This window comes from Danio rerio, chromosome 9, assembly GCF_049306965.1.
Source record: "Danio rerio strain Tuebingen ecotype United States chromosome 9, GRCz12tu, whole genome shotgun sequence".
In the NCBI taxonomy this organism is placed as follows: Eukaryota; Metazoa; Chordata; class Actinopteri; order Cypriniformes; family Danionidae; genus Danio; species Danio rerio.
In genome coordinates, this window is record NC_133184.1 from 25,470,206 (window position 1) to 25,487,256 (window position 17,051).

Genomic DNA, 17,051 nt, shown 5'->3' on the forward strand with positions numbered 1-17,051 from the left:
ACGCGCGCACATTTTACAGACAGAGGAAGTCATTACACAAGCAGCCTGTTCCTTTCATTAGAGTACAAATACCACAGCAGCTGTCACAGAAAAAAAAACATGCTGCATCAGCATTTCTGCGTGACATGCGATTTCATTTTAATGAAAGTTCAGCCTTCAGAAACTGACAATTTGCTGCTAATTTCGGCTACTCACCTTCAGCACGCCCAACATGTAAGTTTTTATCTTGAGTAGTAAATTAAAGATTTGTTTTGTCGTTGCTGCTGAAACCATGATATCTGTTGATTCAAAAGTTAATTCCATGGCTGTTTGAAAGTAAAAACAAACTAACATTTTTAGGAAAAATAAAGTAAAATCCTGTGACACTTGATCAAACTAAGACGTCTTATGAAGCAAAATGATCCATTTGTGCAAGACACTGAACATATTTTAATATTAATACATAATACATTTGATAGATTCTGCTAATTGGCTGGGGAGAAGGCGTTCCTTGCACATGACTTAGGCCTACAGCAAATGATGGGAATCTTTGAAAGGTTACTATTTTATGTAGGTTGCTGCCTCAAGGATTAGCATAACCTTATGATGATTAATGCAATGTGATTATTTTGTTCTTTTCTATTCTTTTATTAAGTTATCAAATTTAAGTTGTCAGAATGAGAAAATATAAGTTTTGTTCTAAAAAAATGGATATTTATTAATTGTGATAATTAAGTTGTGTTGACAATTAAAATTTATTTTAAAAAAACTAAGTTGTGGGAACTAAAAAAATAAGTTGAGCCAACTAAAAAAGTAAGGTGTGGGAACTACAAAGTTTAAGTTGTTATAACTAGAAAAATGAAGTTGTTGGATTTACGAATTTAAGGTGTGTGAATTATAAATTGTAAGTAGTTAAAACAGGGAAAAAAACTTGTGTGAACTATAAAAATCAACTGTGATACCTAAAAAAAAAGTTTGTAGTTCATTATAAAAATGTTTTGATAGTTTGAAGAATTAAGTCAAGAAAAATATTGGCTAAATTATTATAATATACTTTGGCCTGTATTTCTTTAACAACACACACAGGAGCAGATATACACAGAGAGCATTTGCTGCAAACAAACTTTTCCCCTTCAGTTGAAATGAATGACATTTGACAAGACTGAGGTATGATTATTTAGTAACACTTTATTTTTATGTATTAGTTAATTTTCTGCTTAATATCTGTTGATACTGCTCCTTCAACAGTTATTTAACTGACTATAAGAAACTTTGCAAGTACATGTCAACTTACACTAACCCTAACCCCAACCCAACAGTGTACTTATGAGAATTAGTTGACATGTAGATACAATGTAACAAATGAACCACCAAAATAAAGTGTAACCGATTATTTTGCATGTGTATTTCATACATCATGCTGTGTGAGTATTTAACACATGAGAGATGAGCCATAGAGAGATCTGAGACCACTGACGGGATCATAAGAGCAGAACTCTTAACTCAGAACTCAGTAAAACTGCTTCTGGACATTTTTGGTACTTCCAAAAAAGCCACATCCCCTCAGTGTAGATATCAGTGAACAATTTCATCAATGTATTGATGACCTCTATGGCATCTTTAAGTCTATTATTCAAGTCAAAGATCTTTAACATCGGTGGTGAGATATAAGAGTCCTGAGATGGAAAGAAGAGTCATACAATTAATATTTTGCTCCAGATTAGATGATAAGAGCTTCATCATTGTTTTGTAACCATTTTTTAGGCAGCCAAACAAGAATAAGGTATTGTCTCGTTACAGCGCAGGTGAGTTGAGTAACTGAGGATGAATTGAATGCATATCTAAACTAAACTAAATAGATGAATACCAATTAAGTACTATATCTGTAATCCTAACATTCATCAAGGCCAAACTCAAATCAAAAAGCACCAAAACTATTGTATCACCAGAATCTGTGGTGTGCAAAATATCATTGAAAGCCTTCAAGGCATGTACACTCAATACTGTGAAGCCAGACTGGAAAACATCACTGAAAATGGAAGATCATTTGTTTTAGGACCTCATTTTCCAAGTATTTCAGAGATGGATCTGTATGCAACTCCTCAATTTATTCACAGATTTCTTGCACATTCTTTTTATGTTGTCTGTGTATTTTTTGCTTTTGGACTCTTGTCGTTCTTTCAGCTAAAAAAAATGAAATGTGCTAGTTTAAAGCGTGATAAACACAAAGTTGCTGCTTAATATCTTTGCTGAAACTGCTACATTTTGTTTAGGATTCATTGATGAAAGTTCAAAAGTACATTTAAAATAATAATTATAATAAAGAAATATATATTAAAGCATTTACTGTCACTTTTAATGTATTCTTATAAAATATAAATAGTTAATGATTAATAATGCAAGTTTTCTATAGCTAATATAAATAGTTATTAATAGTGTAAGTGTTCTCCATTGTAATTGGAGCTTGGACTGTAGACACATTTTTCCCATGGTGAACCACAAGCGGGAAATGATCAGTAAGCATCAGGTATTTGGATGGTGCCCATCAGAAGGCATGTTAATTGGTAGAGCCAACTTGGCAGCAGTCAGCAGAGAAGACAAATTCTTTAACTCCAGTATCCCATTCATGGAATCTGAATTTTTAAGATGGGAAATGATGATGGGAAAGTCACGGTGACTTGAGCATGAACAATGAGTCCAAAGGAATGGCAGCCAAAGTAAAGAACAATGCTTTCAACTTGAGGTCTGATGTTTAAAAGTTGCATTGAAAACATAGGTTGAGTAATGTTAGTTCATATTTATGCAATCAAACTAAAAACATCTATAAACAATGCGTCGAACAATTGAATATGACATAGGAAAATGACTATTGATTAATTCCGGTGAATTAAGTGGCAGTATAGATTAGCATAGCAGATTTGGCATTACTTTCTAATAATTAAAATGTAACTGAGAAGGAAAGCAAACATTAAAAAGTGTCAGGGAAAGTGGATTTCAATATCTACTGAAATGAACCAGTAAAACAACACTTGATCAGCATTTAATAATCATTGTTCAATATTTACTTTTAAAAAGTAAATACTATTGACAAGTAAATACATCAACTAACATTAACTAACACATAGTGAAGTATTACCTTATTGTTATTATTGAATATTCATACAAGTAATGTTAAAACAGTAGTAGTAATGTTGTGAAGTTCAGCAGTGTAATACACAATAACATGAAATGCAGTTTTATTAATTGCATTGTTATTATTCTATTGTTAGTTATTATTGTATATAATGGTGATCGTTGTATTAAATAAGGTTAAAAGTGAATATAGATTATTATAAAGTATTATAGAGTGAGATATAGTAATTGATGATGATGGTGATTATAAAAAAGAAGAAGCTGTTTGGGATCAGACATCCAGGCTTGGAGAAGCAACATGTTTAACGAAACAGATGAACATAAAGGTAACGGAATAGACAAGTTTCACTTAAACTGCTAATCAAGTCATTTTCTCTCCTTTTATTATTACATTCTCTTGTTTTTAATAATAATAAAAAATAATAACAAAAACCTAATGTGTGCATATTGTTGAAATTATTTAGGGTCTGCAATACTACATATTGATAACTATATAATGACAATAATATTCCCAACACATGCCTGTTTTTATTATCATAATCATAGTTACTATTGCTATTAGATTATTTGTTGGCTTTGCAGCTCATTGTGCGTTCATTCAGCAAAACAGGGTTTGATTGTTTCATGATTATCCTGTAAAGGATCAGGTCTGTCCTGTCAGAGGTGTCTGTGTGTGTGTGTGTGTGTGTGTGTGTCTAATGTTTAGAGACTGTTCTCTGTCATTCACCTCTCCTGCCCTATTTCAGTGGCTCCGTATGGCTGCAGGACGGGATTAGCAGAATGGCGGAGCGCGGCAGCGCTGAGAGCCGGTGTCGCCGGACTGATGTGCCAGGTACTGTACGCTCATGGGATTATCAGGGGAAGCCAGAAGTCTGGCAGAGAGACTGCCATATCTGTATGAACATCAGCAGTTTACATCAGTCTACTGAAACATTAGGAGATAAACTGATCTTTCACCCTACAGTGAACCATGTTTAAAAAAAACTGGGAGACTGAATTAAACCAGCTGAATAGCTCATAATTAAGGTTTTGTATGAAATGAAAAGATGGATGACATTAAAGAAATACAGTTAGTGATATATTAACTAGCAGAACATATACATCGACATGATATGACATTATTATTTAATTACTACTATAAAGTTTAGCATACGCTTCATTACACATCATGATGGACATGCCAGGTGGGAAAATGTAATATAATTCATGATGATAGAATACAGGCTTTAACCTAATTTGCAATCACAACAAATTAAAACATCTGTTATTGTTGTAAATGAGGGCGATGCCGATCCTCTTGTGCACCACCAGAGGGAGCCATCGCCCGAATTCTAATTCGACTCACGGACTCAAAATCCCACAAGCCCTGCTACCTGGCACTGATTGCGGTCCAGGTGCAGCTCATCAACTCCCGTGTATATATACAGCACTCACGCTCTGGTTCATTGCCAAGTCTTGATTTGCCTGGCTGTCATTTCTGAGCGTTCCATACTCCCTGCTTCGGACTGATCTGTGTTTCGGACCCTGTGCTTGTTCTACGATTACGAAAGACATCTGCCTGCCCCTGATCTCCAGCCTGTTTTTCTGACCAGTAAGATATCTGCCTGCCTTTGAACTTTTGCCTGTCCCTCGTTCTGTCTCCTGGATTGCCCCTTTGTGTTTGTTTGTATGTGTGCTTTTAATAAAGCTTGCAAATGGATTCAATGCCTTCTGACTCATCACAACAGAAGACTTCGCCACTACAGAATCCAGCAGCTTTAGCACAAGTTTCTACTGAACTTTCCGCTCAAGCCACTCAGTTAGCCACCCATCATCAACAACTCACCCATCTAACATCCCTCACGGAGGAACTGGTGAGAGCTATGCAACAACTCCGTCATCCGAGTCCTGCAGTTACCCCGCCTGCTACCATGACAGCTCCCCAGCCAACGCATGTCTCCAGTGTTCCGGCTACCGTAAGTCCCCGATTAGCTTTTCCTGAAAAGTTTGACGGTTCACCTTCTCGCTGCAAAGGCTTCCTATTACAATGCAAACTATTTGTTAACCAACAACCTGCATTATATCCCACTGATTCCAGTCGAGTGGCTTTTGTGTGCAATCTGTTAACAGGGAAAGCGCTGGAATGGGCTACAGCGATATGGAAGGAGGAGGAATGTAACTACCCCACGTTTGAAAATTTTCTCAAGCAGTTTCGGGAAGTGTTTGAGCATCCAGCAGAAGGGAGAAGCCCCGGTGAGCAGTTACTTTCTCTTGCCCAGGGGCGTAACACAGCTGCAGAATACGCCTTGTCATTTCGCACTCTCGCCGCTCAAACTAACTGGGTTGAAGACACACTGAAGACACTATTCAGACGGGGTCTGACTGCCACTCTGCAATCTGAATTGGCTTGCCGTGACGAAGGAAAGAAATTGAACGAACTCATTGAACTTACCATCAGTCTTGATCATCTGATTCGCAGTCGTAGAAATCCTCGCACACAGCTCCACGTTTCAGGGGACACGCCCCCTGATGAACCCATGCAACTGGGTTTCACCCGTCTTACCCATGAGGAAAGAATGCACCGATTGCAAAATCATCTATGCCTGTACTGTGGCCAATCAGGGCACAGGAAATCCACCTGCAGCGTACGGCCTCATACCCCAGTTCAATCGGTGAGTCCTTCCCATGTTCCAGCACTTTTCAGTGTACTGATTCCTGTAATTATTAAATTTGATAAAAGAATGATTAATACCACGGCTCTTGTCGACTCTGGGTCTGCCGGAAACTTTATATCTAAGAAATTTGCTTTAAATCACGAACTATCTCTCAGCTCATATGATTCCTGTCTTGCAGTGGAAGCATTAGACGGTCGTCCTGTGGGTGAAGGACGCATCCGTATGATCACGAATAAGCTACAGTTACAAGTTGGTGTTCTACACATTGAAGAAATGCAATTCTACATTATTGATTCAGTTAATCATCCACTGGTATTGGGACTGCCATGGTTACGACGACATGATCCTCATATCTCCTGGAGGGACGGACAGATATTGCAGTGGAGTGAGTCATGCATGAAACAGTGCATCCAGCCCATTCACAAGATTCCATTGCGAACCACCAATATGTTACCTGAACTCGTTGATGAACGAATCCCCATTGAGTACCATGACTTACATGAAGCTTTTAGCAAACAAAAAGCTACTCAACTTCCCCCACATCGACCAAGCGATTGTGCTATTGAATTAATTCCAGGCTCCAGTCCTCCAACGGGTCGAATATTTCCTCTGTCACAACCTGAGCACAAGGCAATGTCTGAATATATCGACGAGGAATTGGCCAAAGGTTTCATTCGACCTTCTACATCTCCTGCTTCAGCTGGATTCTTCTTTGTAAAGAAGAAAGATGGCAGTTTACGTCCCTGTATTGATTACCGAGGGCTCAATGAAATCCCCGTAAAATTCCGCTATCCATTACCCCTCGTACCTCCTGCCCTGGAACAATTAAGAAAGGCTAGATATTATACCAAGCTTGACCTTCGCAGTGCATACAACCTGGTCAGAATCCGTGCCGGTGACGAGTGGAAGACTGCGTTTTCCACCACTAGGGGGCACTACGAGTACACGGTAATGCTTTCGGCCTGTCAAACTGTCCGTCCGTGTTCCAATCCTTTATGAATGATGTCTTTCGGGATATGCTGGATCGCTGGGTAATCATTTACATTGACGACATCCTGATATATTCAAACACGATGGAGGAACATGTTGAACATGTACATATGGTGTTGCAACGCATGATTCAACATCGTCTGTACGCCAAATTAGAGAAGTGTGAGTTTCACCAGACACAGATCGCCTTTTTGGGATACGTCATCAGTGCAGAAGGGGTTACTATGGATGACACGAAAGTACAGGCAGTTCAACAATGGCCGTTAGCCCAGAATCTCAAGGAGTTGCAGCGATTTCTAGGTTTTGCCAACTTCTATAGACGGTTTATCAGAGGCTTTAGTTCAATAGCCGCACCGTTAACAGCCATGACCAAACGAAACTCCCACAAATTAACCTGGTCCTCTGAAGCATGCCAAGCATTTAGTGATCTGAAGACTCAATTCACCACAGCTCCTATTCTCCGTCATCCCAACCCAGACCTACCTTTCATTGTGGAAGTGGATGCATCCAACACAGGAGTCGGGGCGGTGTTATCCCAACGTCAGGGTCAGCCATCCAAAATGTATCCATGTGCCTTCTTCTCCCGTAAATTGACCAGCGCAGAACGAAATTATGATGTGGGAAATCGCGAATTACTGGCAATGAAATTAGCCCTGGAAGAATGGAGACACTGGCTGGAGGGAGCTAGTCAGCAATTCACCATCTTAACTGATCACAAGAATCTGGAATATCTCCGCTCAGCCAAACGTCTAAATCCCAGACAAGCTCGTTGGGCTTTGTTCTTCACCAGATTCAACTTCATTGTCATCTATAGACCAGGGAGTAAAAATGGTAAGGCAGATGCACTATCCAGGCTATCAGAAGATAAACCCACAATTAGTGATGAAACCATTCTTCCCACAAACTTATTAGTGGCTCCAGTACAGTGGGACATACTTACCGAGATCCAAGAGGCAAACCGAGAAAACAACCCTCCAGTAGACTGTCCGAATCACCTAATTTTTGTACCCAATAACATACGTACCAGATTATTGACCCATGTTCATGACACTCCCAGCTCGGGGCATCCAGGCATCACTGCAACCTTGGAGTTAGTCAAAGCTCGTTTCTGGTGGCCGTCTCTCACGAAGGATGTGATTAATTATGTTCAGAAATGTAAAATTTGTCAAACAACGAAGGCATCTCACCAAACCCCTGCTGGCTTATTACAACTGCTACCTGTTCCTCAACGGCCCTGGTCCCATATAGCGGTGGACTTTATCACGGATCTTCCTGTTTCCCAGAACAACACAGTCATTCTCACGGTGGTTGATCGTTTCTCCAAGGCTTGTCGCCTAATACCATTGCCCAAATTGCCCTCTGCCTTTGAAACCGCAGAAGCCCTGTGCAATCATGTATTTCGAATGTTTGGCTTACCTGATGATATCGTCTCAGACAGAGGATCCCAATTCACCTCCCGGGTATGGTCCGCTCTCTGTAAAAATCTAAATATTAATGTTAACCTCACCTCAGGGTACCATCCTCAATCCAACGGTCAAACTGAACGAATGAATCAAGAAGTCATCCGATTTCTACGTTCCTACTGTCATCAGCAACAGCACGACTGGAGCCGGTATCTGATGTGGGCCGAGTATGCACAAAATTCCTTGATAAAGCCAGCTACGGGTATCACTCCATTTAAATGTATTCTCGGCTACCAACCACCTCTGTTTCCATGGTCTGGAGAACCTACTGAGCTACCTGCGGTCACAGATTGGTTGCAACGGAGTGAGGAGGTCTGGAATCAGGCTCACAGACACCTCATGAGAGCAGTCAGGAGGAGGGAGATTCAAGCGAACCGTCATCGACGCCAGGGACCCACGTATGAACCGGGGCAGTGGGTGTGGTTATCGACACGGGACCTTCGTTTGAGATTACCCTGCCGCAAACTCAGTCCCAGGTATGTAGGGCCATTCAAAATATTACGCCAGATTACTCCAGTGTCTTTCCGCTTAGCCTTGCCTAATCATTATCGTATTTCTCCCACTTTTCACATGTCATTACTCAAACCCGCTGGTGGTCCACGAGAGGAGACGGTTGAGGAGGAATCGGAAACCAGGACCCCCTCACCTGTCATGATCGAGGGCGAAAAAGCCTATCTTGTTCGAGAAGTGCTGGACTCTCGACGCCGGGGTGGCGCCCTCCAATATCTGGTGGACTGGGAAGGGTATGGTCCAGAGGAACGGTCCTGGGTGAATGCTAGGGATATCCTAGACCCAACTCTCACAGAAGAGTTTCATCAGAGGTTCCCAGAGAAACCAGCTCCCCGACAGCGCGGTAGACCCCGGCGTCAGGTGCCTTCTCGCTTCAGGAGCCGCTCGCAGGAGGGGGGTTCTGTTGTAAATGAGGGCGATGCCGATCCTCTTGTGCACCGCCCGAATTCTAATTCGACTCACGGACTCAAAATCCCACAAGCCCTGCTACCTGGCACTGATTGCGGTCCAGGTGCAGCTCATCAACTCCCGTGTATATATACCGCACTCACGCTCTGGTTCATTGCCAAGTCTTGATTTGCCTGGCTGTCATTTCTGAGCGTTCCATACTCCCTGCTTCGGACTGATCTGTGTTTCGGACCCTGTGCTTGTTCTACGATTACGAAAGACATCTGCCTGCCCCTGATCTCCAGCCTGTTATTCTGACCAGTAAGATATCTGCCTGCCTTTGAACTTTTGCCTGTCCCTCGTTCTGTCTCCTGGATTGCCCCTTTGTGTTTGTTTGTATGTGTGCTTTTAATAAAGCTTGCAAATGGATTCAATGCCTTCTGACTCATCACAACAGTTATTCTGACCAATTACCATTTTCTGGAAAAAAATCTCCAAATGACAGATTTACAAACAAATTGTGTTATTTTTTACTCAAATCCAAAATGAATAAATCTAGCAAGTACACAGAAACCGCAGAATATTCAAGCATACTGTTAATTTGCTTTCCATTTCTGCATATATAAGTCAGCTTTATTAGACTTTGATTTTTGTTTTCTTTTTTAAATAAATATTTCCCAAATGATGTTTAACAGAGCAAGGTATTTTTCACAGTATGTCTGATAAAATTTTTTCTTCTGAAGAAAGTCTTATTTGTTTTATTTCAGCTAGAATAAAAGCCGTTTTTCATTTTTAAACACCATTTTAAGGTCAAAATTATTAGCCCCTTTAAGCTATGTTTTTTTGGTAGTCCACAGAACAAATCATTGCTATACAATAACTTGCCTAATTACCCTAACCTGCTTAGTTAACCTAATTAACCTAGTTAAGTCTTTAAATGTCACTTTAAGTTGTATAGAAGTGTCTTGAAAAAATATCTAGTCAAATATGATTTACTGTTATCATGGTAAAGATAAAATAAATCTGTTATTAGAAATGAGCTATTAAAATTATTATGTTTTGAAATGTGTTGAAAAAAAAACATTTCTCTCTGTTAAACAGAAATGGGGAAAAATAAACAGGGGGGCTAATAATTCTGACTTCAACTGGATACTACAATAATAATTAAAAAAAAAAAAACATCATAAAACATTACATAACATGCAAAGCATTTAGAAAACTCCAAAGACCCAGTAACCATTGGGGCTTTACACATTTTATTTCTTTTTCTCCAGGGAACAGCTCTGCTAGCCTATATAATAACCACAGTAATTATTTGGTTTTATTACAACATTACATCTTCAGTAAGTAATTAAAACGCACGCACGCACGCACGCACGCACACACACACACACACACACACACACACACACACACACACACACACACTATATATATATATATATTGTAAACGCAGCCATTTAAAAAATATTTCTTAATTATTTTCCTATCAGAAGAAGTCATTCTATGAAATATCACAAACAGAATGGTAAAACTAAATATTTACATATAATTTAAAATGTGTGATCATAGAACATTACATTTAGTTCAACAACAAACAAATACACATTTACACTGTACAGAACAAAAGGTGAAATTGCAGTGAAGTAAATATTTTCGCTAATACACCCTGTGACTGGCTGATACAAGTGACGTGCACCAGTGTAACTGCCATATTCAGCCACAAGGTGGCAGGGCTTTATTCATCATTGAGATCTCGACAAGCAATGGCGCTCATATGTTATTATAGCTATTATGAAACACTACAAAATACCACAACATGTAACAAATAAACATTCATTATGAATGCACTTTTCAAACATGACCTGTTGCTAATAAAACAAGCTTGTTAGAACAACAAAACTTAAAGGATGGTTCATCTAAAAATCTAAACTTACTAAGCATATACTCACTCTAATTGTTACAAACTTATATGTTTCTTATTTTCGGATGAACATAAAATACGATGTTTTGAAGAATGTTGGTAACCTTTAAGTCTAGGGGACCAACAATGATTTGGTTAACAACATCAAAATATCCTCTTTTGTGCTCAGCGGGAAAAAAAGAGACACATACAGTGTCCTGCACAGGTCAGATATAAAACTCTTGCTCATCCTCCACAGTGCCTTCTTGACTACACTCATCCATTGGTGTAAAGCCATTGCTTTTGTGCTGTCCTCTGTCTGGCTGTGAAACACAAACACTATTTGGCTTTGGTTTGTTTAATACACAAGGTGTGAATTTTGTAGAGATGCTTTGTGCTCTAGGAGGAGCAGGAGTCTGTCTCATGTAGCAGGAGTTATTATACATAAGGTCAGCAAAGTCAGGACCTGTATCTGTTGGAGGAGCAGATTTGGGCCGTGGTGCCGGGGCCTTTAAATGAGGCCTCAGCTTTGGTTGGGTATAACCTGAAACCACTGAAAGGTCCACAGAGCTGCCGCTGATGGTTTGTCCTGTGTCCACATCTGTCTCTTCAGCTCCTACCAGTGTATCGACATTGACACGAAAGAGTGGAGCTGCCATAGATGAGAAGCAGCGAGGACGAAAGCCTAACGGGGAGGCACAGGAGGAGCGGGACTCATCTGTGTGCAGAGAAAAAAGGGACTGTGTGCGGTGACTTGCCCATCCGGCCCGTAACAGCTCCACATCCTTCTGTAGACGCTCCATGTGGACGTCCTGCTCACACAGCACCGGCGGAGCCATCCTAGAAGAATGAGATCCCGGAGAGGGAAGTGTCTGAGAGCGCAAGCGCGAGGAGTTTCGGTGGTATCTGCGATTACGGTAGGAAGCGGGTCCGCGGCCATATGGTGGAGGAGGTGGAGGAGGCTCAGGTGGAGGAGGGCAGGTCACCGAAGGATCATCAGATGGAAGATGATAGAACTTTGCAATGGTGTGCTTGCGGAAACACCGTGAACCTTGAACCTGACAAAGTCAAAATCATACAATTCAGTTAAGAGACCATTTATGCAATTCATAATACGCATTTATTTTCATTAAAGAGCAAATTTTATTACAGTATTTAAAAAATATGTCATCCTGTAAATTCTATTTTAAAAAAAAGCTTTGTGTAATGAAATTTATTTAAAACAAGCAAAACAAATGTATAGTTTTTACTTTGAATGAATTGGTTTAGGCTTGAAGTTATTAAAAAAAGTTTTTATAGTAAATGCCACATTCATTTATGTTTGTCTTCATGGCTACTGGTAAATATACCTTAACCCCTTAACAGTCACCAGCACTCAAGCAGGATGTTATACAGATTTGAACCTAAACCTAGGTTAGTATAAACTTTAACTTATTCTAAACTCTGTACAATATGCACATATTACCTATACTTTTCAAATGTAAACTCCAAATGTCGGGGAGCAACAATAAAAAAAACAAATAAATGGATAAAAAACAGGGCCTTTTGTATAAGTAAATATTTAAAACTACATGAACTGCATGAATTAACAAATGATCTATTATGATACATTGGGTAGCCACATGACAATTTAATGAGTAAAACCAACTGCTTAATTGGCAGGCTTGATTAACCTTTAATCATTTCCTGTTTGAAAAATATTAATAAATAACTAGTTTCACAATAAACAAAAATAAAAACAGAGAGAAAGAAATCCATGTTCCTGCAACTGGCAAACAAAACACAATGTGGGAATGTGGCTTTGATAAGGTAACTGTATACCTGTGTGTTTTTTGTGTGAATGAGAGAGAGAGTGAGAGAGAGATTCAGAAAACTTAAAGGCATTGGTGAGTGTGTGTTCATGAGGGTAACAAAGTTCTACTGTTTTCTGCTTCACACCTCACTGCACATTTCCTCCATCACTCTACCTCTCCCTACATTTCCCCTCTTTTTTTTTGGTTTTCCATCCATCTTTGAACCTTTCAATACTTCTTTTTTCCTATTTCACTTATACATTTTCCACATTCATATGTTGATCTCGTTTTGCTTGCCATTGTGTTGTTTCTGCATGTACTATATCTTCCTCTGTGTATAGTATATATTTTAATTTTCAGTATATGGTTCCTCTTTTGGCCACAGCATGGGTTAAAAATGAACTCTAGTTAGGCACCAAATGTAAGTAATAACCACGTTGCAGAAATTAAAACATGGAAATGCAACAAAATGCATTATGTAAAAGTGAAAGTGTAACACGACAGCATTTTATATACAACCCCAAATCAGAAAAAGGGACAGTATGAAAAAGCAACTACAAAAAGAAAGTAGTGATTTCTAAATTTATTTCGACTTGTTTTTCATTGCAGACAATACAACGAACACTATTTAATGTGTTTCTTGTTATTTATCATTGTTTAAAAGTATAATTCAAGAGTTCACACTTAGCTGATGATTGTTTATACAGCTAGTTTGGCATACTGTCCCGGGAGAGAGCTCTGAGCTCATAAGATCCTCGAGCTGGGGCTCCCTCCTGTTTGCAAGGCTAGAGGGGAGTTTGAGCTCAGGTAGATCTCGAGAACTCCCCTGCTGTAGTAGCTAATGAACAGAAAGAGATAACTACTTACTAGGAGCATGTCTATAATGCCGATTTAGATTAGTCAGTTAACTTTAAGGGGTGGTCCAAATTGTAATTTTAAGGCTTGGTTGTGTTTATAAGATGCACAGCAATGTGTGCTTATGTTTTACTTGAAGGAAATCATGTTATTTTTTCAAAAGTCTCACTTTGATTTTATACAGCTACTCAGCTAACATGAAAACGGCTGATATATTTCCTAGTTCCTCTGAAAGGCCCGCCCTCAAGTGACTTATTGGTCATCGTCCTAATTTGCAGCTAGTCGCGGATCGGCTCCACGTCACACCCGCACAAGCACGCTGTGCAATTTTCTGCTGTGTAAATAGTCAGTCAACTTCCTGCCACTCTCTAAAATAAAATCTGACATGTGTCTGTAACAAGTGTAAAATGGGGTGCGGCTCCTTTAAGAGACATCGTCTTTGTGTGTGCCTATGTGTGTGTGTGTGTGTAAACTTTCTGTAGATGTGTAACAAGCGCATGTGCGCAGGACTTTCTTTTTCTTTTTTTTTCTGATGCTCGGATTAAGTTATTTTCTGCAATATATCGTCACAGAAGAATAAAGCACAAAATGTGGGATGCGACTGTGTGAGCCTTGATTTATTTTTCTGCTGCTACACGAGTTAGGTGAGCTATCCTGTATTCTCTTAAGCTGCCTAAAGAGAATCAATGCAAAGTCGCGCACACATATAGAAAGAGAGGCTGCACGCACTGGTGAACTGTGTGTGTGTGTGTTCATAGCAGTTTGACAGGTAAATATGAATTTGTAGCTAAATCGTTTGCAGTGCAAAACAGCATTACCCATTGCCTACAGCGCAACATTACAGCGCCTCTGGTCACGGCCCTTAGCTGCGCAGTGTGTGTGCGTGGTAAAAGTACCTTTGTGATCTCACAAGGCCCAGAAGTATTTTTTGTAGTCCCCAAAATTCCTTCATTGTAGGCTTTGCTAAGCTAACTCAGTAAAAACCAAGGTCTCCCTTTGCATTGAACTTTGAGCTTTTTTACATTCAGAGATGTTGTTTATGTTCACACAGCTACATTGCACACCAACTAAAGTTTAAAATATGATATTGTAGTGGAACACCCCTTTAAGTTGCATATTTTTTTGACAGTGGGAAGAAACCGGAGAACCCCGGGGAAACCCACGTGAGCACGGGGAGAACGTGTAAACTCCACACAGAAACGTTGGCTGGCTTAGTAAGGACTAGAACCAGTGACGTTTTTGCTGTGAGGCAACAGTGCTAACCACTGGGCCACCCATCTAGGAAAGGTGGAGAATTTGGAGTGGAAGGGGGGATTCTTCAAAACGAAGAATGCCGTCATATGGAACACACGGGGTCGGCTGCAAGCAATATGCATGTGATCCTCTCGAAATTAGTTTATAAATAAACTTCACTAAACACTTATTCCAATTTTGGTTCTTGCAACACATTTTTAAAAAGTTGGAAGAATACAGCAACAGTAGTTTTGCCATTCCTTTTAACAAACCTGAAAAGACTTTTGGTCTCTTTAGACTCCTTTAGTTTTATTCAGGTGTAATTTTGTCCCATTCTTCCTGCAAACAGTATGAGGTTTTCAAAATGTGACACACATTCTCAGTTGGCGACAGGTCAGGACTGCAGACAGGACAGTCAAGTGTCTGAATTCTCTTCCTCCACAGCCAGGACTTAAAATGTGTGCAGAATGTGGTTTTGACTTGTTGAAAAATGCACGGGCATCCCTGGAAAAGATGTTTTCTTGAAGGTAGCATATTGTGCTCCAAAATCTCTATGTACTTTTCAGCATTAATTATGCCATCAGAAAAGTGCAAGTTAATTTTGCCAAAGGCACTGACACAACCCATACCATGACAGGCCCTGGCTTTTGGACTTGTTGCTGTTAACAATTTGGATGATCATTTTTTTCTTTGGTCCGGAGCACACAAAGCCCATTTCTCCCGAAAATATATCTGAAATACTGATTCTAGTACAGGATTCCACTGTGTGATGGTCTATCCCAGATGCCGTCGAGTCCAGAGAAGTCAACAGCGCTTCTGGACACTGTTAGCATAGGGCTTCCTTTTGGCACTATACGGTTTGTACTGGCAGTTGTGGATGTAACATATTGTGGTACTTGACAAAGTTTTGCCAAATTGATCCTGAGCCCATGCAGTGATATCACTAACAGATGAATGACAATTCTTGATGCAGTGCCACCTGAGTGATTTGACATCACAATTATTTAGCTTATGCTTGCACCCTTGTCCTTTGCTCACTGAAATTTCTATTGATTCTTGGAATATTTTAATTATATTATGCACTGTTGAAGGTGAAACATCCAAATGTGTTTATCTCTTTCATTGAAGTACATTGTTTTTAAACATTTAAATAATTTTTTCACATATTTGTTGGCAATCTGGCGATCCTCTGCCCATCTTTGTTCCTAAAGGAAATAACCTTTCTTGGATGCTGCTTTTGTACCAAATCCTAATTACAATCACCTGTTGGTATCACCTGTTTTACTGTAAATTAAATTATTATTGAGCCAATTTACCAAACTACAAGCCCTAAATTGCTCCTGTTCCATCACCTTTTCAGAAAGTGTTGCAGGTCTGAATGACAGGATGTATATTTACAAATCAAATAAAGTTGACCAGAAAAAAACATGAAATATTTTGTTCATTTTGTCTGCAATGAAATACAAGTCAAAGTAAATTTAGAAATCAATAGTTTCCTTTTTTATTTGTGTTTTCCATACTGTCTAATTTTTTTTCTGATTTGGGGTTGTACAGTTAAAATCAAAAATTTTTTTTTTTTTTATTATTGACCCCCTGTGAAATTGAAATTCTTTTAAAGATATTCCCAAGTGTTACTTAATAGAGGGAACGTTTCAACACATTTTAAACATAATAGTTGCTAACTAATTTCTAATAATTAATTTATTTGTCTCTGCCATGCTGACAATATATAATGTTTTACTAGTTATTTTGAAAAGTACGTTTCTGTAGAATCATAAAAAAGTAGTAAATAATATTATCCTTAATTTTTTTTTTTTACAAACAAAAACTGCTTTTATTCCAGCCAAACTAAAAGAAATAATTACATTTTCCAAAGAAGAAAAGATATATATTATAGAAACTACTGTGAAAATGATTGTTTAACATCATTTGGCCAATATTTAAAGGAAATAAAAATTATAACATTATGACTTTAACTATATATTTACAACACTTTTTTTTTTAATAAAATCTAATTTATTAGAAAGCAAACTATTTAAATTATTACAATTTAAATATATTTTTAAACATTCTATTTAAATCCAAGTGCTCCGATTTCCCCAACAAGTCCAAAAACATGTGGTACTGGTGAATTGGGTTGGCTAAATTGTCT

At 38.9% G+C, this 17,051-nt stretch overlaps 1 protein-coding gene and 1 long non-coding RNA gene across 6 annotated transcripts in view; one reads left to right on the plus strand and one right to left on the minus strand.

The window, feature by feature from the left end:
* LOC141376126 (uncharacterized) lies at positions 1-14,265 on the plus strand. The gene is made up of 3 exons (XR_012385335.1): positions 1-213; positions 3,858-3,943; positions 11,632-14,265. It is a non-coding gene; the product is annotated as an uncharacterized lncRNA (long non-coding RNA).
* fam124a (family with sequence similarity 124 member A) overlaps positions 10,355-17,051 on the minus strand; it is a 23,657-nt gene continuing 16,960 nt past the window's right edge. For all 5 annotated transcript variants that reach the window (XM_009304687.5, XM_001922340.9, XM_073912686.1 and 2 more), the window contains one exon: positions 10,355-12,076. In XM_009304687.5, the coding sequence (XP_009302962.1) occupies positions 11,246-12,076 (831 nt within the window). In that variant the 3' untranslated portion in view covers positions 10,355-11,245. The remainder of the gene's footprint in view (positions 12,077-17,051) is intronic.